This window comes from Anguilla anguilla, chromosome 9 (assembly GCF_013347855.1).
Source record: "Anguilla anguilla isolate fAngAng1 chromosome 9, fAngAng1.pri, whole genome shotgun sequence".
Classification (NCBI taxonomy): domain Eukaryota; kingdom Metazoa; phylum Chordata; class Actinopteri; order Anguilliformes; family Anguillidae; genus Anguilla; species Anguilla anguilla.
The window spans coordinates 38476456-38497727 of NC_049209.1; the positions used below are offsets into that span (position 1 = coordinate 38476456).

The 21272-nt window shown below is 41.5% G+C and overlaps 1 protein-coding gene across 2 annotated transcripts in view; it reads left to right on the forward strand.

Annotated features, from left to right (window-relative positions):
• The window catches only part of LOC118235584 (rho GTPase-activating protein 31-like), a 221010-nt gene that overhangs the window by 43645 nt on the left and 156093 nt on the right, over window positions 1-21272 (forward strand). For both annotated transcript variants that reach the window (XM_035433061.1, XM_035433062.1), the window contains exon 3: window positions 12507-12651. In XM_035433061.1, the coding sequence (XP_035288952.1) occupies window positions 12507-12651 (145 nt within the window). The remainder of the gene's footprint in view (window positions 1-12506; window positions 12652-21272) is intronic.

Genomic DNA, 21272 nt, shown 5'->3' on the forward strand with positions numbered 1-21272 from the left:
TTATTGTCAATAAAGTTCTACTTTGATGACAGTGGTCCTGGCAGAAATACCAGTCTATATCAGGCCATACAAGCATCCATGGAGCCACCGCCAGATAAACTACTGAAGGGCTTATCCTCAAATCAAACAACAAATTATTTTACTGTGTCATTCCCTACCTGACCAAAGTTATCCCTCTGATACCTTCCATTCTCCCAGCACTCCTGCAACACTCCTTTTGAGGGGTGAGAATCATTGTGTCCCTGCAGCTTAGCCCAGTAATTTGCCATCAGTTGCATCCTTCTTAATTCTAACGGCATTTCTCCCATTTCTACCTCTAGGGCAGGTACAGGCGATGTTTTAAAAGCCCCACTGCACACTCTCAATGCTTGTGCCTGAATCACATCCAATTTCTTTATAAGAGACCTGGCTGCTGATCCATACGCTCCACTGTCGTAATCCAACACAGATCTTATCAAGGCCACATACATTCTTTTCAATGATGAACAATGTGCTCCCCATTCCCTACCAGACAAACATCTCATCACATTAATTACTTTTTTGCATTTTTCTTCTATTTTCCTTATATGGTCTACGCATGTTAATCGTGAATCACAAAGAACTCCCAAAATTATTTTCCTGGTGAAAAATACTGTTTGAGTTTTTTCTACTGAGAACCTACACCCTCAATCATAATCCCACTCCACCACCTCATCAATTGCTCCTTGTACTATCCTGATTGTATACTCCATGTTCCTTCCTCTCCTCCACAAGGCTCCATCATGCGAAAACAGTGACCTACCTATATCTACTGGTAGCTTTGAGAAGATGTCATTAATCATAATGATGAAAAGTAGTGGGCTTATCACACTGCCTTGAGGTGTGCCATTTTCAACCGTGTACTGATTCTTTCCATGCATTTGGTAATCTACCCTCCTCCCACACTCTGTTATAAAGGTGCAGCAACTTCGAGAATGCTCCTTCCCCAAGATGCTTTAGCATAACTTAGCATATTTGATCTTTCCCTGGAGAGGTTGGTCTTGATCTATTTATTGCTCTCACCATCTCTGCCAATGTAAATGGTACATCTGTTATATCATCTGTTTCTTCCCTCCTATCTAACACACCTGGATACTGACTCATTGTTCTTCCCCTTCTCCTTCTTTCTCTTTCTTTCAAATTTTCTGAACTTTGTATCTTTGTGAATGACTTGGCCATGATCTCTGCCTTATCCCTATTAGAGACTGTTGTTTCCTCCTCAGATGTCATAATTGGATATTCCCATTCCCTTCTGTCTCCTCCCATCCTCTTTATCATTCGCCATACCTCTCCCACAGGTGTTGTTCTTCCTATTTTGTTGCAATAATTTCTCCAACTTGCCCTCTTAGCTTGACATACTGTTCTTTTCACCACTGCCTGTGCCTTCTTATACTGAATCAAATACCGCATGTTATGGGTTCTTTTAACTTGTCTGAATGCTCTATTCCTGTTTCTTACAGCCTGATGACACTCTGTCCACCATGGTACCAATTTTTTATTCGTCCCTTAATCCCTTAATGTTGTGGTGAGGTTTGAGGGAGAAGGTGGAGTGAAGAAAACGGACCCGCTTAGACTCACATATTTAATCAGAGCACAAGTAGGTGAAGTCAAGTTTGCGAGAGTGCTAGGGGATGGTAACTTGCTAATTGGATGTAACTCTGAGAACCAAGTAGAAAAGGCGAGAAAGCTACTGTGTATAGGAAAAGTTAAAGTCGCAAAAACAGTGAAAGTTGGAGAGCAGAGTCTCAATGGGTGTAAGGGGGTGATAACAGGGATCCCCCTTGATTAAGATCAAGGGGATCAAGGTTATTGTCAAAGCAGCTGTGCATCACCTGGGTATAAGAGGGTTAAAATGGGAGGAAGTCAGGGAGGAGTTAAGTGTTCAGGCAAGTCAAGAAACACAATGTATTGGGTTATAGTAGTAGTAATGTTAATTCTCCAATGGAACGCAAGAAGCTTGATTGCTAATGGCCAGGATTTTAAAAAGTTAATTTATAGTCAGAAGGAAAAACCAGACCTGCTGTGTATCCAGGAGTCATGGTTAAAACCAAGTTTAGATTTTATAATAAATGGATACGGGGCAATCAGGCGGGACAGGAAGGATGGGGCAGGAGGGGGTTGTGTCACCTTTGTGAAGGAGGGCATTCCTTATAGAAATATTGATATTGGAAATGAGTTGGAGTGTGTGGTTATTGAAGTGTGGGCAAAAAGGAAGAACCTGGTGGTTATAAATTTCTATAATCCATGCAGGAAATTAGAACTCAGCAGACTGGAAGACATAGAAGGATTAAATAGAGGAAGCATTGTGTGGTGTGGAGACTTCAATGCACATAATACGTTATGGGAGTGATAAAACAGATTACAATGGGCAGGTAGTGGAAGAGTTGTTGGATGGAAAACACCTTGTCTGTATTAATGATGGCAGAAACACAAGGATAGATGTTGTGGCAAGTGAGTGCCACCCCTCCTGGTTAAAAACACACTCACGGGAGACAACCGTTTTCGTAATTAACACTGCCGTGCTATTTTATTCAAACTCTCGTCTTTTTCAGACAATTCTTAAACTCAACACGGTTTCGTAGCCGTCTTGTCATCGGCGCTCCTTCTCTTCTCCGGCTTCCGGTCTCGCTTTTAAAACCCCAGGCTCACTGTTTGAAAGCAATCAGAGGCAACTCAGCGCAATTAAACAATTGACAATTATCGGCGCTGATTACCTCCAGCTGACAGTTGTGACGAAGGATCCGAGAGCCGCTCCTCTCACACTCTCTCTCTCTGCAGCCGAAGCTCAAACCACGCCCACCCCACCACAGATGTGAACACTGGAAAGGAGTCTGTAGTAGATCTGACGTTAGTAACCAATACCTTAGCGCCAGTATGCGAATGGGATGTGTATCAGGAAGGGACCATAGGTAGTGACCATTATCCAATATACAGTAAAATAAATATAGTAATGATACAGAATACAGAGAACACAGGTGGTAAATGGATTTTTGGAAAAGCTAACTGGGGAAATTTCATGACTGAAAGTGATAAACATCTACAGCAGATTAGCGACAATATGAGTATAGAAATGAGTAACTGCAAAATATTGCACAGTATAATGGCAGCTGCAATAAGTTGTATTCCTAAAAGTACAGGTAGGACAAAGAGGAAATTAGTACCTTGGGGGGATGATAAGTGCAAACAAACAGTAAAGAGTAGGAACAAGGCATTTAAACTGTTCAAAAGATCCCATAATTTTCAGCGTTTGGTCCAGTACAAAAAAGCACAGGCAATGGTTAAGAAAACGATAAGACAGTCAAAGAGGTCATATTGGTGGAAGTTCTGTGGGTCAATTGGGAACACCACTCAGATAGGAGAAGTTTGGGGAATGATAAAGAAAATGGGAGGAGATAGGAGGGAATGGAACTACCCTGTCCTGAGCACCGGAAATGAAGTGGCGATAACCAATAAAGAAAAGGCTGAATTACTTTTAAAACCTTTTGTTACAGTAAACAGTTCCTATAATCTGAATGAGGAAGAAAAGCAAGGCAGGGAAAAAACCAAAGCTGGAAACATGGATGCACTAAGGAGAAAGAATACCAGTGGAAATGAACTAGATGTCCCATTTACTGTTGGAGAGATGAAGAGGGCATTAGCCAAAACAGGAATGAGTCCACCGGGAAAAGATGGAATAAGCTATATAATGATTAAACATTTAAGTGAAGGAGGATTAAATAAATTGCTGATGTTATTCAGTAAAGTGTGGAAGGAGGGGCGAGTCCCTATGAGCTGGAAGGAAGCAATTATAATTCCAATCAGAAATCCTGGGAAAGATCCTAGTAAGCCAGGAAACTACAGACCCATTGCTTTAACGTCACATATATGTAAACTAATGGAACAGATGGTTAATGAGAGGTTCATGCACTTTCTGAAGAAAGGGGGACTGATGGCTGCATATCAGAGTGGATTTAGGAGAGGCAGGAACACAATGGATCCAGTTCTGTGTTTAGAGGATGAGATAAGAAAAGCCCAGGTGAATAAAGAGATTATGGCTGCAGAAATGGCTGTGGAAAAAGCTTATGATATGCTATGGAAAGAAGGGTTGTTAATCAAGCTTCATAAAATGGGAATTGAGGGAAACATCTTCAATTGGATTAGGGATTTTCTAAGTGATAGGTCAATTCAGGTCAAGATAGGGTCAGAGGTCTCAGGTAAGCATGTTGTAGAAAATGGTACTCCCCAGGGGAGTGTTGTAAGTCCTACTTTATTTTCAGTCATGATAAATGATAGATTTGAAAGTATACCGTTAGGCATGGGAAGGTCTCTGTTTGCAGATGATGGGGCTTTATGGAAGAGGGGAGGGAACCTAGAACATATAGTTAAGAAATTACAAGAAGGGATAAATCGAGTGGAAAGATGGGGAATAGAATGGGGTTTTAAATTCTCTGTGGAAAAAACTAAAATTATGTTCTTCACAAGTAAGAAAATCAGGGAAGCAAGGAATCTGAAGTTATACGGAAATAACCTAGAGAGAGTAGAATGCATTTGTTTCTTGGGAGTACATTTTGATCCCAGACTAACATGGAAAGAGCATATAAGAAGCATAGTGGAAAAAAGTAAGAAAGTTATTAATTTTATGAGATGTCTTGCTGGGCTGGAATGGAGAGCTGATATAGCATCATTGAAGTATATATATGTAGCGCTAATCCAGGCAAGAATTGATTATGGTAGTGTGGTGTATGGCTCAGCAGCCAAGACTGTGCTGTCAGACTTGGATGTTGTGCTCTGAGGATTTGCCTAGGGTCAGTAAAAACGGCGCCAGTGTGTGCACTGCAAGTTGAGGCAGGAGAAATGCCTCTCTGGATTCGTAGGAAACAGTTTATGGCCAATTACTGGATAAATCTAAGGGGACACACCGAAAGTCATCCAACTAAAGGCGCGTTTCCACCAAAAGTACCCGGAACTTTTAGTCCCAGGAACTACTTTTCAAGGAACTAAAAGGTTCCTTCAGCCCATTGTTGTCTGTGTTTCCACCGCGGTCTAAAGTCCCGCGAAGATTAGGCAAATTAGCCGACTGACGTATGAAAAAGCGACGTTGTCGTCGGTCCATCTGTCCTATGATTTCTTCTGTAACCCCATACTACCACCGAAGTAGCCTACATTACTTTCTAATAACCGGGACAGCCCGGAGGGGCTTATTCCACTTATATACAACGGGTTACCAACAATGACTATATATGGTTACTTTTGTATTTATTGATTTCTATTGATTTAATCACCTGGAATTGAAATATTCTTCTGCAGCCATATTTTAGGGCATATTTTACCGTTGTCAAGCAAACTGTCGTTGGTAGTTGAACTTGGACCGTTGTTATGCAACAAATAGGATATAACAGGCCAATAGTCAGATTGTAACTGTTTTATATATCCTCTCAAACATATTCATTATGTTTTTATGCGAACATTCACTTTCATGTCTTGACATCCGAGGCGACAGAATGCATTCACATTTTCAATATAACTGGCAACAACAGCAGAAAACATGCACACGTTGTAAACAATTTGCTGTTTGATTACTTTCTCATCGTCAATTCCATATAGGCTAATCGCAAAATGACAAGAATAGAACGAAAACTCGGACTTGCATGAAAATTTAAATTAGCAGTGGTACAGCCACCGTTTGCTTTCCTTCGAAGTTACTGCTAGCGGAGTGCCCTCCAGATGCGAACCATGCACCATAAATTAGTCCATAGTCTTCCTGGTCTTTTTGTGGAATTGAAGAATGGCAGAGTAAAATTACGGCAGTCTGAAAAAGCAAAAGGGACGATTACTAGAATTAACCTGTTATTTTACCCTGACAAAAAGTGCGGAAGGTGATTTCCAGTTTGCTTTTACTGTATCACCAATGTGAATTACGCAGAACTACCGCATACCTCACATAACTGTATCAAACGTTTTGAGTCAATTACAACGGGCTAACAAAGAAAATCCGGAAGAAAATATTCAGCAACCGAATTAATCCGTTTGAATGTTTTTGGTACTTAATATGGCTGTCCCCAGCACGAATGCTTAGCATTTTATAAAACGAATACTAAAGCAAGAAAAGAACAGAAGAGCACACGTTATAATTCCAAGACGTTGCCAGGCTATAACCAAAACTAGGCTACTGCGCCGCATAACATACAAGTTTGATTTGAAGTTATTATGAAAATAAATCGATTTGCGGCTGCATATTTTTAAACATGGCAGTTGAAATAAAACACTGCAAGTAGTCGACCAATCAGAAATTTTCAGCGGTTGCGCCCCACCCCAAAGGTTCCCGGTACTTTTGGAAAGTACTACCCCCGAGCAGGAACTTTTTTGGGGGTAAAATAAAGCCCCCGGAACTAAATTTAGACCCTAGTTCCTGCGGTCGAAACGCACTGAGTTCCTCAAAAGGTTCCTAGTTCCGGGGTAAAGTTCCTGCGGTGGAAACGCGGCTTAAGAGAGTATTGGAGGCTAGTTGGGAGAGGGAAAAAGCACAAAAAACAAGCTTTGGATGGGTAGGCAAGGACGTTGCAGAACAAATGCAAATTCATGAAATTGAATTTTGTCCAACTGTGTTGTGGCCTGTGAGACCAGTCTGGATGTTGCAAAATGCTTATGTGGACATGGAACTATTGAATATAAAGCACAGAAATAAAACAGCAGATTTAGTTCAGGAATATTACATGCATAGGGACAGGAAATACAATGACTATTTACAGAATTTTACAGATGGGTCAAAGGATCCAATAACAGAGGTGACAGGGGCTGCAGTGGTGATTCCCAGTCACCAGACTGGAATCAGTAAGAGAACGTCAGATTATTTGAGCATATATGCTGTTGAGCTAATTGCAGTTCTGTTAGGATTAGAGTGGGTGGAAGGAGTGACGGCAAATAATATACTCATCTGTAGTGACTCTCTATCAGCATTGTCAAGCATTAAAACAGGATCAGGAAGTAATCACCAAGACATATTATATGAACTGTTGTTTAATAATTCAAGGATAACTAATCAAGGGAAAAACATAAAGTTCATGTGGGTACCAGCACATTCAGGAATCCAGGGAAATGAAAAAGCAGATAAGTTGGCGATGGAGGCGGTCAGGAGAGAGTATGTGGACCTTAATGTTAAACTTTCAAAATCAGAGGGGAAAAGCATCGTTTGGAGGAGAGTAATCAAACAATGGCAACAACATTGGGATAGTGAAACAAAAGGAAGAGATTTATGTAAAATACAAAATAAAGTAGGAATGGTAAGAAACAGTGGAACCGATAGAAGAGAGCAAGTAATCATAAGTAGATTAAGAATTGGTCACAGCAACTTGAATAGCACACTATTCATTATAGGAAAACATCCAACTGGCTATTGCGATCAGTGCCAGGAATCAGAAACAGTGGAGCATGTCCTGATTGAATGCAGGAAGTATGAGCAAGAAACAAGGGTAATGTTTACAGGATTACAGAGACTAGGAGTGGAGGCAAGGCTTACAGATCTGCTTGAGTGTGGGGACACGGTGGAGGGAAAGAGGGTGATATTTAGTTTTTTGAGGGCAACTGGAATGAGTAACAGGATATAAGAGATCCAGACAGCAGTACATGGTTAGATCCAGAAGGAGGCGGTAATGCAACTAAAAAGGATGCCAACTGCCGTAAAACATCAAAGAAGAAGAAGTTTCGCTCCTCTTTTTTTCTTTCTTCTCCCTTCTCTTTTTCACATTGTTCCGCTCTCGCTTCCATTATCCTCTCCCTGGACTCGCCACCCATCTCCCGTCTCCCTCCCGCGTGAGTCCACACGCCAGGAACAGTTTGCAAGGCCTGCAACGGAGCCAGGCCCGAATATCCTTGGTGGCTGCTGGCGGAACGAGGCGCTACGAAGCTCTATTTTTAGAGGTGGTTGAAGAACCAGGAGAGCCACGCACGACCGATGCATCCTGCAGAGCGAGTCCCAAGAAGCAAGCGGCTAGCGGAGGATCCGGTTGCGTGTTTTGGAAACATTTTAAACAACCAACTTAAAGCAAAGGACACTCAAGTAAGGCTGTAACTCTGGGCTTAGCACAATTAGCGACGGACCGAATTTAGCCATATTTATGATTAGATGTAAGTGGCCGTTATTGTGTTTTAATGATTAATGCAAACATTCCGCTTGTTCGGTTGGCTCTAAACCACCCACCGCGCTGCGTTAGTTTAATATATGTCATGCATAGAAATATGTCTATATTCAAAAACCCCTCCATTCATACTCCATCTTGTTCCTTTGTGCTCCGTGAACACGTGTCCGCTGTACCCAACCCCCACCTAGGAGAACATCCAACATTCCTCACTCACATACTCACACGCACACATACGCACACACAACACCTACACACACATGCACTCATAGTTTGTTATACATCATCATAGAGAATTGTGCTTTGCCTTTTCGGTACTTTGTGTTTAATAAACTCTATTACATTTACACGGTTGTCTGTATTTATATTACCTTGTGTTGAACTGAGTCAGCCGCTGCTAATTCAAAGAACTTAATGAATACCTTCACCCCCTTAGCTAAATCATTTATATTAATTTAGTATTAGCTTAATATTATGATTTGGTTAAGATTATGATTTTGCTTTCACCTACTTGAAGGCATACAAAAACCCTACGTGATGAACCAAAGATTTCTCATTTTGATTCATCAGTCTATAAGACCTTCTTACAGTCTTCAGCATTGCCGGTGCTTCATGGCCCAGGCAAGCCTCTTTTTCTTATTTAGCCATTTTAGCAATGGACTTCTTCTCTTCTGAGAACTGAGACTTGGTTACTTCAACCACTGTTAAGCTGTGCTTGAAGCTGTTGTCCTGTGAGTCACCTATCATGCAAGCTGTAGACTCGCTGAAATTTGTCTTCTGATTCTGTTGTGGATTTGGGTCTGCCAGACTTCTTCACCCTAGCAACCACCTAGAACACCCTAGCAACCGCCTAGAACTTGATAGCAACCACCTAGCAACACTCTAGCAACTACCTAGAACTCCATAGCAACCACCTAGCAACACCCTAGCAACCACCTAGAAAACCCTACCAACTGCCTAGAACTCCATAGCAACCTCCTAGCAACACCCTAGCAACCACCTAGAAAACCCTACCAACTGCCTAGAACTCCATAGCAACCTCCTAGCAACACCGTAGCAACCACCAAAATACCCTAGCAACCACCTAGATCTCCATAGCAACCACCTAGCAACACCTTAGCAACCACCTAGAACATCCTACCAACCGCCTAGAACTCCATGGCAACTTCCTAGCAACACCCTTTCAACAAACTAGGACACCCTAGCAACCACCTAGAACTCCATAGCAACACCCTAGCAACCACTGAAAACACCCTTGCAACTGCCTAGAACTCCATAGCAACCACCTAGAACACCCTAGCCACCGCTTAACCCTCTGGGGTCGAGAGCTCCACCGGCGGAGCTCGACAAGATTAAATTAACTTTCGTTTCTATTTGGATGATTAACTTCACGTGCTGTTATCATACAGACGCAACAAAAACATTGACAGAAACCTTAGAACCTCGCGACTTTCCAATGCGCTCATTGGCAAATAATATAAATTGTTTTAAATGTTCCAAATTTGATTAATTAGATCATGTATGCTTCGCTAAACTTTACTCATTACTATGTGAATTTCGCTCAGCAGGAAGTCCGCCCAAATCGCATTCACATGTTAACAACATTATAATTACTCTCCATAGAAGGAGACTAAAGGAGGGGCGATGCGAGATCCATGTGAGAAATGCCAAGTCTGCGAAAGCGAGATAGAATGTCACAGAGTGTCGCCTAATTCACTTCTTTTGAGGTGAACATTTCGTTTAATTTTGGAAAATGGTCCGTCCGGAAGCCGACACTGATAAAGAGCGGTGTCATTTCGAACAGCGAACTGATCCAGCTGAGGATCAACTTCATGCGTAAGTATATTTCTTATGATCATATTGGTAAATATGTGTACTGTATTGCAACGTATCTGTGTGTTTGTAGGAATATTCAGCAATGTGCGCGTTTGTAAATTCCCACACTACGAATGATTCTAACCATTGCTTCTCAAAATTATAGGCTACCTCTCTGAGTCTGGTTGTGTTTGTTTGGTTCTTTGTTTGTATATGATGTCACATTTCATAAATTTTGTTTTCATTAGTTAGTGGTTTGTCCTTTTTTTGTAAAGCACATTTAATTTTCACCTGTTGAAGGAAATGTGCTATATAAATAAAGTTTGATTTGATTTCACATTTCCTAACAATTTTGTTTTTATTATATTTGCAGAGATGTTGATCAGGAAACACGGCCTAGTTCACCACTAGCTAAGAGGCCAGGCAGACGTTGCAAGAGTACACCAGTCTCATCTCATCTTCCATGCAGTTTACTTCAATAAATGTTCTAAAATCAAAAGTTGTCTTTGTTTCTGTCTTCTAAATGGCTCACTGAGTCTTTGTCTTAGTGGTGGGGAGGCATGCGGCCAGGTGTGAATAGCCTACTTAGCTGGCAGGTATTCCTACCCAATGCATATTCATTACAGAAAGGCTATTTGCCCTCCCATTCTCACCTGGTGTAGTAAAAAAAGTAGTCACAACACTAACTTTTAGCAATTTATTTTATATTTCTCATTGGATTTGCTAAAATATTGTCATCTTTTGATACCCAAGACCTTGAAGAACACATTTCAGTGACCAAAAGTCTTATTCACAATTGTTTACTGTGTTTTATTAACATTCCTGTGCATGTTCAAAACTACTGTTTACAGTTTGTGTGTTTTTAGAGCAGTTTACAATCCACACATTATTATGACCTACTTACTGCTGCCATATTGTTGTAGCTGAGTTTGTGCTGAAAACAAAGATATGAAACACTTTGGAATCACTGTATGTAAAGTTGATGAAATTTACACAAATGTCAGAGCATCGCACAATCACCAGTGTGCCTCATTTTACCCTTAGACCCCAGAGAGTTAAAACTCCATAGCATGCACCTAGCAACACCCTAGCAACCGCCTAGAACTCCATAGCAACCACCTAACAACACTCTAACAACCACCTAGAACACCCTAGCAACCACCTAGAACTCCACAGCAACAGCCTAGCAACCGCCTAGAACTCCATAGCAACCACCTAGCAACACCCTAGCAACTGCCTAGAACTCCATAGCATGCACCTAGCAACACCCTAGCAACTGCCTAGTACTCCATAGCAACCACCTAGAACACCCTAGCCACCGCTTAGAACTCCATAGCAACCACCTAGCAACACCCTAGCAACCAACTAGAACACCCTAGTAACTGCTTAGAGCTCCATAGCAACACCTAGCAACACCCTAGCAACAACCTAGAACTCCATAGCAACCACCTATAACACCCTAGAAACCATCTTCAACTCCATAGCAACCACCTAGCAACACCCTAGCAACCGCCTGGAACTCCATAGCAACCACCTAGCAACACGCTAGCAGCCACCTAGAACACTCTAGAAACTGCCTAGGACTCCATAGCAACAATCTAGCAACACCCTAGCAACCACCTAGAATACCCTAGCAACCACCTAGCAACACCCTAGAGACCGCCTGGAACACCCTGGCAACAGCCTAGAAAACCAAATCAACTACCTAGCAACATTCTAGCAACCCCCTAGAACTCCATAGCAACCACCGAGCAACACCCTAGAAACCACCTAGAACACCCTGGCAACAACCTAGAACACCAAATCAACTACCTAGCAACAGCCTAGCAACCGCCTAGAACTCCATAGCAACCAACTAGCAACACCCCAGCAACCGCTTAGAACATCATATCAACTACCTAGCAACACCCTAGCAACCACCTAAAACACCCTAGCAATCGCTTGCAACAATGTAGCGACTACCTAGCAACACACTAGCAACCATTTAGAACACCCTAGCACCCAAGAAATCAGGGAAATTCATTCTCTTTTTCCATATTCCAAATTGGTATTTTTGGATATCCTCGCTCACCGAATCTGGAGAGGAAAACCGCTGCTCGTGAATACCGCCTTGACAGAACCAGACGTTGGCTAAATGAGGTCATGTTTGGCTTCATGTCAGACACTTTGCATTGGCGGCAACCACACTTCACAATTTCTGCAGGAATTGTCTAGTTTTATTTATTATTCAATATTGTAATATAACCAATGTCCATTATTGTAAGATTCTATAATGATGTATTCCGGTAGGTATTGTAATGCACATTGACTGTCTAAAAAAAAAAAAAAACCGACTGCTCGACTCAAAGAATCTCAGTCAACTGAGAGGTCTCTCACAGATGATTCAAATCGTCAACTTTCAGGGGACAGCCCTACAAAAACCCACACAAAAATGAATGAGTGAGAACTAAATCCGTGGATGGGATGGGGAGTAGTTGAGGCTTTCACACAATTATTTTTCATTATTACTACATTTGCCTTTAGCTGATATAGATGTTGTGTATATGTGTGTATTTGCAGGCAGGAGTTTTGCTCTGAGCTGAGTCCTGAACTGACAAGGGAGATTTATCTACAGGACATTCACTGTGTGGGGTCATTATGCAAGCTCTACTTCAGGGAACTTCCAAATCCCCTTCTAACCTTTGAACTCTACAAGAAATTTATGGTGAGTATGTGCATATCATATCATTACATTACATTTATTTGGCAGATGCTTTTATCCAAAGCAATGTACAATAAATGCATACCGAAGGTTATTGGACTGAGTACAAATACAGGTCCGATAAGGTATAATACTCATTATGTAACAGTTAATCATAGCCATGAACATGTTAAGTCCAGTTCACACTGTAAGCATAGGCTAGGTCAGAGATCAATCAAACTATGAGACAAGACAGCAAGTGACAAAATCAAGATAACAATACAAGTGCAGCATAAGTGCTGGATGGAGGTACATGCATAACATGGAAGTGCTACAGAAACAAAATAGAAGGATACAAGGGATGTATTGGGGGTTCCCTGCAGAGTAGTGATAGTTACTCTAGGTACAGTCTGAAGAGATTAGTCTTCAGACTATGGTGGAAGGTGGACAATGACTGAGTGGTTCATAGAGGAACATGGTAGGGATGAGTGAGAACCAGACACCTGGGTGACAAATTGCCCTGCTGCAGCAGATTGGAGTGGTCGAGCTGGCATGTTGGATTGAATCATGTCCTGTAGGTAGGTGGGGGCTGTCCTGTTGGCTGCAGTGTAGGCCAAGGTCAGGAATTTGAACCTGATACTGATACTAGTAGCTAATGGAGTGACTTTTTCAGCAAGGGGGTGATGTGAGAGAACTTAGTAAGGTTCAAGACAAGTCAGGCAGCATTCTAAATCATCTGTTGAGGCTGTATGGCACAGGCTGGCAGGCTTGCAAGGTGGGAACTGCAGTCATCTAGGACCACTCCCAGGTTTTCTGCAGAGTGAGAGGCAGTCACTGTGGTGCCATCGATAGTGATTGAGAGCTCCCATAGTAGGGAGGTCTTGTAGGGGATGAACAGCAGCTCGGTCTTGTTGAGGTTGAGCTTCAGGTGGTATTCTTTGTGGGCCTGAAACATTTGCGATGATGTAATCGGCAGGAAGAAGAACAAGGAAAAAAAAAAAATCCCCATAAGTTTGGGGATTTATTGTGTGGATATATTTGTTTGTGAATTCTGTCTGTTGACATGAGTCTATGGTAATTGTGGTTATTTTTGTGGGAAACCTTGAAAAGTACTGAACTCTTGGTGCTGTATAGGTATGGGGCATGGCGCATCAGCAAGCCATAACTTGGCAGGATGGCATACTTGTCATCCCAATGTTGGCTTTGCTCAGGTGGTAAGAGCGATTGGTTCGATCCCCCGCCCTGGGTGTGTCGAAGTGTCCCTGAGCAAGACACCTAACCCCTAATTGCTCCCAACGAGCTGACTGGTACCTTGCATGGCAGCCTTTCACCGATGTTGTGTGAGTGTGTGGGTGTGTGTATGAATGGGTGAATGAGAGGCATCAATTGTAAAGCGCTTTGGATAAAAGCGCTATATAAAATGCAGTCCATTTACCATGATGGAAAAGCAGATAAGCTGTCCCAATTCTCTTCACGCCTGCTCGTTCTGTCCTTTCCTCCATACTTCCAGGTAGGAGACCAGTGGTAGTGGGGGGAGTGGAGGAAAGGAGGTGAGGAGTGAAAAGTTATGGGACTTTGAGGGAGACAGAACATTTGATCACCATCTGAAGTAACAGGACGACATGCAATTCAAATTGAAATTTTTAGGCCATTTGTGAAGAATTTAATATTAGTTGTACAGAGATTATTTTATGTTCCTTTTTGGCTCTGCATGTAGAGCAAAATATTTTGGTATTTGTGTTCATACATTTAGGTTAATATAGCCTATTTTTATATCTTTACATTGTCTTCTGAAAGATTCGCAACTATTAAAACTAGCATTTCTTTAATCTACAGAGTTTAATAGATTATTATACACATAGTCAATTTTACATTAGTCAACTTAGAACTTTGCTGGTATTCTAATCTAGATCAAAGGTTTGATAGTGGAACAGTTTGACAGCTTAGGAGTTCAGTTCTGTTTCGATTTTAATTTAATTACAATTAGCCATATCTTTTATTGTTTTTTAAATCAAAGACATTACCAAGATGAACATTTCCAAGTCTCACTTTATCAACACTTAGGGGTCATTCTGAGGGTGATTTTCACAACAATTTTCTCTTTTCTCCACCCCACCCACCCCCCTCATTTCGATAGGGGGAAATTTTCACATTTTTTGGTAGGCAGAGCAAACTGTTGGATCAATCACATGAAATTTAAGAAATGTATTAATTTACGAGTATTAATCTCATCGAAAGATGAACGTTCAACTAAATTAAACAAGGAATGTTACTGACATGGACAGGTTACAGTCATAACAGAAATTAATGAAATAAAATACAAAACCACAAAGTTTGTGTTCGCCTTCATAGAGTCTCTGCGCTTGGAAACAGTTATGCTGCTTGGACCCCGGGATTGCTGTTTGCAGCTATATCTCGGGATCCAAGCAGCAAAGGCCTTGAAAGACACTCAAATTTCATTGTGAGTGGTATGAATTATAACAAAGCTGGCCACTACAAGCTACTACACGATGCTGACATTGGCCAGGGTATGCTAAAACACTCCTATACAAACAGCTTTGCCTGTTATTTAGCCCCCAATACATAAATTTTGAGCATTAGTAGCAAGGCTAACAGTTGTCTCTTGCAACCAATGTGAATATGATAATATCAAAAATATTACACAATATGAAGGATTGACATGTTACAAGTAGTAATACGTATATTTATCCTGGCTAGACTTCATACTTGCTTCTCTTCTGACCCACTCCCCAAAGAATTTGCTTTAGCCATGCTGATGAGTAAGCAAAATTTGGAAAATGTTCAAAAACTTAAAAAAATAATTACTCCTCAACAATTGCTTGTATATTACTGCAAGCTTCTATATTTCTGAATGTTGTGGTTTACAGCACAACGCTGTGATGAAGCAACAGTTCAAGCTGTTGTGCATGGCTTGAAGAATCAAAATTCTTTTAATGAGACAAGCAATACACCGTTCTTAAGCTTGTACTGCCCTATACTGGATAAAAGAGTTATAAATCAAACTAACAGACTGAGCAGAGTTACACCAGTATAAATTGTGAGTGGGGTTTGAATGTGCCCAATTTAATTACCTACCCCCACTTTCTATTTGCTTGTTGATTTCTGAAATGGATTGTTCACAACAGTGAATGACCATTGAATCTTAAAAGGGGCATCTTTACATGTAAAACCAATGGTAAAATAGTATATGTATTCCATATTTAGTTGCATATGTAGTAGAATGACATGGTATGATTCCACAAAAATTTCTCGTTTATTTCAGTATTCAGTGAGCACCGTTTTTCGCCACAGTATTGGCATACCTTTTGGAAATTGTTGAGTTTATCTTGTTGCTATGCCAGGATACAAATTATTGGTATTGAAATTGGCATTTACCCCAGTGTGTCATGTTTGGGGGGTATAGTTGCAGACGACACGTAGATGACATATGTGACAGTGGTGGCTTTAGGAACTCAGATTTTGGAATAGTTGTTGTGTATTGTCCGCTAATAAACCTAAAGTGTTTGTTGTTTCCATTCAGTTTGGTTGCAGGACTGCTGAATGTCTGAATTGAGAAATCTCAGGACACCAGTGTCCTGGCCACTAGGACTCAGAGGTCGACCGATAGATCAGATTAGCAGTCAATATGTTCATGTCATACCATATCAGAATCGGGTACTATGTGCTCCAGTATGGCTTTTTTTAAAGTTAAGGTTGTGCACTCCTGCCGCTCCCTCTGGCATCAATATTATGCTTATTTTCTCTCCCCACAATGACCCCAGTCCATTTGACCTGGAACATTTGCTTGTTTCTACCTCAAGACTATGCTGTTAGCTTGTACCTGAAGATCACTGCTTGCTAGGTTGCAGGTGGAACATGTACCTACAAAAAAGAAAAACAATGTTGAACTTGCTGTAATTTCTTTACCACTTTAATGCAGTTTGATAATTAAAGGCACATTTTACAAATGTTCTAGTCAAATAAGACCTTACAATGTTCCCATTAGTGGCACATGGGTTGACGTTACAGAGCCTCAGTCTGTACATCACTAGCTATGTCATGGGCTAGCGCGACCCTTGTTATTATTAGTCACCTAAGGTTGGCTCATGTTAAGCTGGGCTGACGTCATACGAGTATCATTGGAAGTTGATAATATTGGGATGGCAGGTAAGCCTTGCGGGGCGGCATGCCCCATACCTATACAGCACCAAGAGTTTGGCACTTTTCAGGGTTTCCCACAGAAATAACCACAATGAACACAGATTCTCAGCCCTTAAAAAACATTAATCTCTGTATCTTCTAACCCCATGTGGTAGCAGTTAAAGACACTGCACCTGGTGAAACTTTAGCGCTTAGTTTTATCATTTCTTGGAAAATATTATTTTTGAGAACTTCTCAGCATGGCTATTTTTGCTGATATACTGTTTTCTGGACTGTCAGAACAGGAGAACGGTAGTATTGATTTTCTGTCTCTGTCTCTATCTACTGAACACAGATAAGATTTCATTGTCCATATGTAAGTGTTACTGCTCAAAATATTTAGGTTTATATACATATTATATACAAAAATTTTTTAATTGTGCTACAGCACCACTTCAAAATTTCAATATTCAAATCATTATTGCAGATGTTCGCATACACCAGATTTGGTATGGATGATATCTGAATAGGGTTTGCAGTTCATGACAAAGCATATGTTGCTATTATACATTTTGGCTGAAACACAATGATTTCTCTGATCGAAATTAGTTCAAATACAGACTGAATTCTGTCTCTGTGAGTCCCCCTCCCCTCCGCCACATTGACACTCTGATGGGAGCTGTAATGGTGCATGTCCACTGCAGCGTCAAACATTGCGTGTCGATGCGTTGCTTCACGTCGCCTGGCTGCTTGGGGGCGTGTCAAAAAAAATATGTGGTGGGCGCTGGTGGGTGTTACGAAGTCCTGCTGAAAATGTGTTCCCGTTCATGCAACATGTATAAATATAGGAGCATCACAATATACTTTGTCTAATAAGCTTGCAAAGGAGTGGAATAACCAGAATAAAATTAACATTACTCTCCAAGTATAACTGACTTAATTTTTTTAAATTAAGTTTTTGGGTTAGGGCTAGCGGAGTTAGTGCCAAGTTAACAAGCTAGCTATCTATCGTATAGCAAACCAGATAATTCGCCGCTGATTTTAAATCCAGATAACATCACAATATATCGTAAACCCGCAATGGACCGCAACAAGAAGCTAGTAATAGCTGCTCTATACCTTGTATAACACCGGGAATGCAGATACAGAAATGATCAGTTTTTCCTCCATCCTCAAAATGCGCGGAACTTTTTTTTACCGAACAAGATTTTGGCTAGCCGGCTGAAGAAACAGCAGCACAGCCTTTCACCTGATTGGCTCAATGGAACACGCTCGACGGATTCATTTGCATAAAGTTGAGCTCTGCTCTGCGCTGCTACCTGTCGCTTCAGCGCGCCACTACCAGAGTGCATTGCCGGGCAGATTGACGGTTGTCCCATAGGAAATGAATGGGAGGCGTCAAATCACGCTGCTTTCGACGCTGCAGTGGACATGCACCGTAAGGAGGCCATAAAACCCCCCTACTTCCCCCACCTCCCACACACACAGCTGCATTGTGCAGTTCCTGAGCCTTAACATACAGTGGGGTGCAAAAATTTAGGCACCCCTGGTCAAAATACCTTTTACAATTAATATCTAAGGAAAGAGACACTAACCTGATCTCTAAATGGTGCAAAGTTAAACGTGACAGATTTCTTCTTTCTTTTAAAGCAAGATAACTTTTTATTTTAATTTTTTACAGTTTAAAAATAATTTTAAAAAAGGAAAAGGGCCCTGTGCAAAAATTTGGGAATGCTGTTAGTTATGTAACCCCCCTTCACTGAGTGTAACCCCCTTTATTATTTTATTTACCGTGGGATGAGTATATTGCAATATCCATTACCATAGTAAGCACGGTACCTTTTTTGGCACAGTTAGTTTAATTGGGGAACAAATATATCGAGGAACCAAATTGCCATGTACCACACGTGATGGGGGGGATGGGAATTGGGGCTGCGTCCGAATAGTCTAAAAAATTACGTCCTATGTCTTTTCCTAACCACTTTTCCTTGACCTCGATGGAAAACGTCATGAGGTCAAGGAAAGATGTGAAGGAGGATTCATAAGGCAACCACGGTGCTAAGAGAATCCGTTTCTCTTTCTGGACAACCTGGTGAAAAATATTACTCCATTACCAAGGTTACCGAATGGTGCGTCGTTTTAAATGTTGCTGCTGCAAGGAATTGTGGGACGGCATTATCTCCTTTCCTTTCGTAAAAGATGGCCCAGTGTGCCCTATGCTAAAGGAGATAAGAAAGGAAGCATTGAAGCACCTTTCCTTAGTATTTAGAGAATTCAACCAGCTCTTATCATGGCTGCCATTTCACTCAGTTAGGAACCTTCCTAAGCAAAAAAGACGATACATCAGACCGGCACATCCTGAAACTTTACCAGTTGCAACAGGTCCCCGCCCCTTTTGGAGGAAAACAAATGACACTTGCCATAGACTTCAATGTAAAATAGCAGTACAAACAAAAGCAAAAGAAAACAACCAGAACTAAATTAGTTTATAAATGACCCAAAGACACTATGTCGAGTAAATATATGTCCACTCTGCCTGCCATAGAACGCGAAAGATACATCGAAAAAATTAATTTGATCCGTCTTCAGTCATGCCCCTTCAGTCTCCCAGCATCAAGCTGGTGCAATAACCCCACTCAATGGCCAGAGGTGTCCTACCTGGACATCTACTGTTACCTTATCGAGTCTCCAGGTAAGCAAAGTACCAGTGAAATATTTTACTTTTCAGTCCTGCTCTACAGATAGTATGCTAGCTAGCAATAGCACTGTGCTCTCACAAGTGACCTAGCTATAGCTTATACATTAGCCCGGTCCGTCTAGCCTGAGCCCCAACCGGTAACTGTTAGTAGCCTACAAAGAACGCGGGCCCCACTACAACCTACTCTTGACTTTATATAATGTAGCTTACAGGAGGCTATGAATTTTTATACAATTAGCTACCTTGATTCTGCAAAGTGGATGAGCGCACACAGGCTCCCTGCCACTGTCCTGCCCTTGCAATATATGCTGCGGCTGACAAGCATCTATGCTACTAACATTAGGCTACAGCTGTTAATATTAAATTCATGGAAGTAAAAATGGTTTGTCTTTGCGCCCCTAAGGGTCAAGTAACACAGGTTACTCGTTTTCGCACACTGGCAAATGAGCAGTGCAGCGGCCAACACACAAGCAAATAGAACAGGATAGCATGCCCTACCTTAGGGGCCAAAAGACCTCTCATTAATGCGCTCTTCTCTGCCTTTTTGTCAATAATTCCATCCCAACTGTGTCCAAAGCCATTAGAACATCCCTTTTATTTTCATCAATGCCTGCTTTCTCTTTCTGATTTTGTTAAACTCTTTACCTCACGCACACATCCACTATGGGAGGGGCCACTCCTCACCTTACACCTTGCTCCAGCTAGCCCCAACATCATAGTGACCATTTCCTCAGTAAAACATATGAATACATGTCTGACTACAGCCTATGCTGGGAACTTCCAATTTTTTAAAATGACATGTATCACAGCTTTTGAAGGCTAAAACGCATGTCCTATTGGATTGGAGCCTGGTGAGAGGATGCAGCACAGTGCAAAGTTTTTCTATAATAAAGCAATCAGTTAAATTATGGGCTGTATTAGTTAACATCATGCCAGACAATGTTTAAATAGGGCCTGGGTTTAAATTTTTTTTTTTTAAACCTGTCGTTTAAGTCTATGCAACATGCACATTTCACAGTTCTATTTTTCTTTGTACTCACCTTGCCTTTAGTGTCCTGGAGTATTCAATACGAATCTCAAAGCAGTCAATGATTGATGTAAGATGACAAAATTTTGCTTTCATCTCTGGCGGTACAGTCGTTGAGATACATTCTCTGTCAGACCAGTGGATGAGGAAGGTAATCTTGGCATACATCATGTTTAGCCACCTTGTGAACATGTCCTGTACAGTAGAGTGTCCCATTTTCAGAACTTGGCACAAGAGGGCCATGGATGGATTCTGGCGCAGTTTCAGTAAGGTCAGCAAAAGCTGGTCTTGAGTGATTTGAACACCCTCCTTGGGTTAATGTACTGGACAAGATACTTGTACAAGCACGAAAAAACTGCCCAGCTGAGCCCAGTCATGGCTTTGCATGCAGTATCATCCCCTGTTACTGCATTGGCACTCAGGCACTCTCTTGCCCATCCTTTGCAGCATCTCCCTCTCCTTTTGCTTCATTTCTCTTTTGTCTTAGATTATCCATTGCAGCAATCATCTGAGCCCTCTCACTCTCTGCCAAGGGTCTTTGGAAAACAACTGCGTTGTCTTCAACATTACATTGGGCATCGACGTCAGATCAGTCAGACAAAGCAGAAGCACTTAGCTTACGAAGAGGACCTTCAGACAAAGCAGAATCACTTGGCTCACAAACAGGACCTTGAAACAAAGCAGGGGCACTTGACTCACAAACGGAAGTTCCTCCATCCTCGTTTGATTGCTTGCGGAGTTTCGTACTCTTTCTGGTTGTTAGCACTACATGGGATGCTC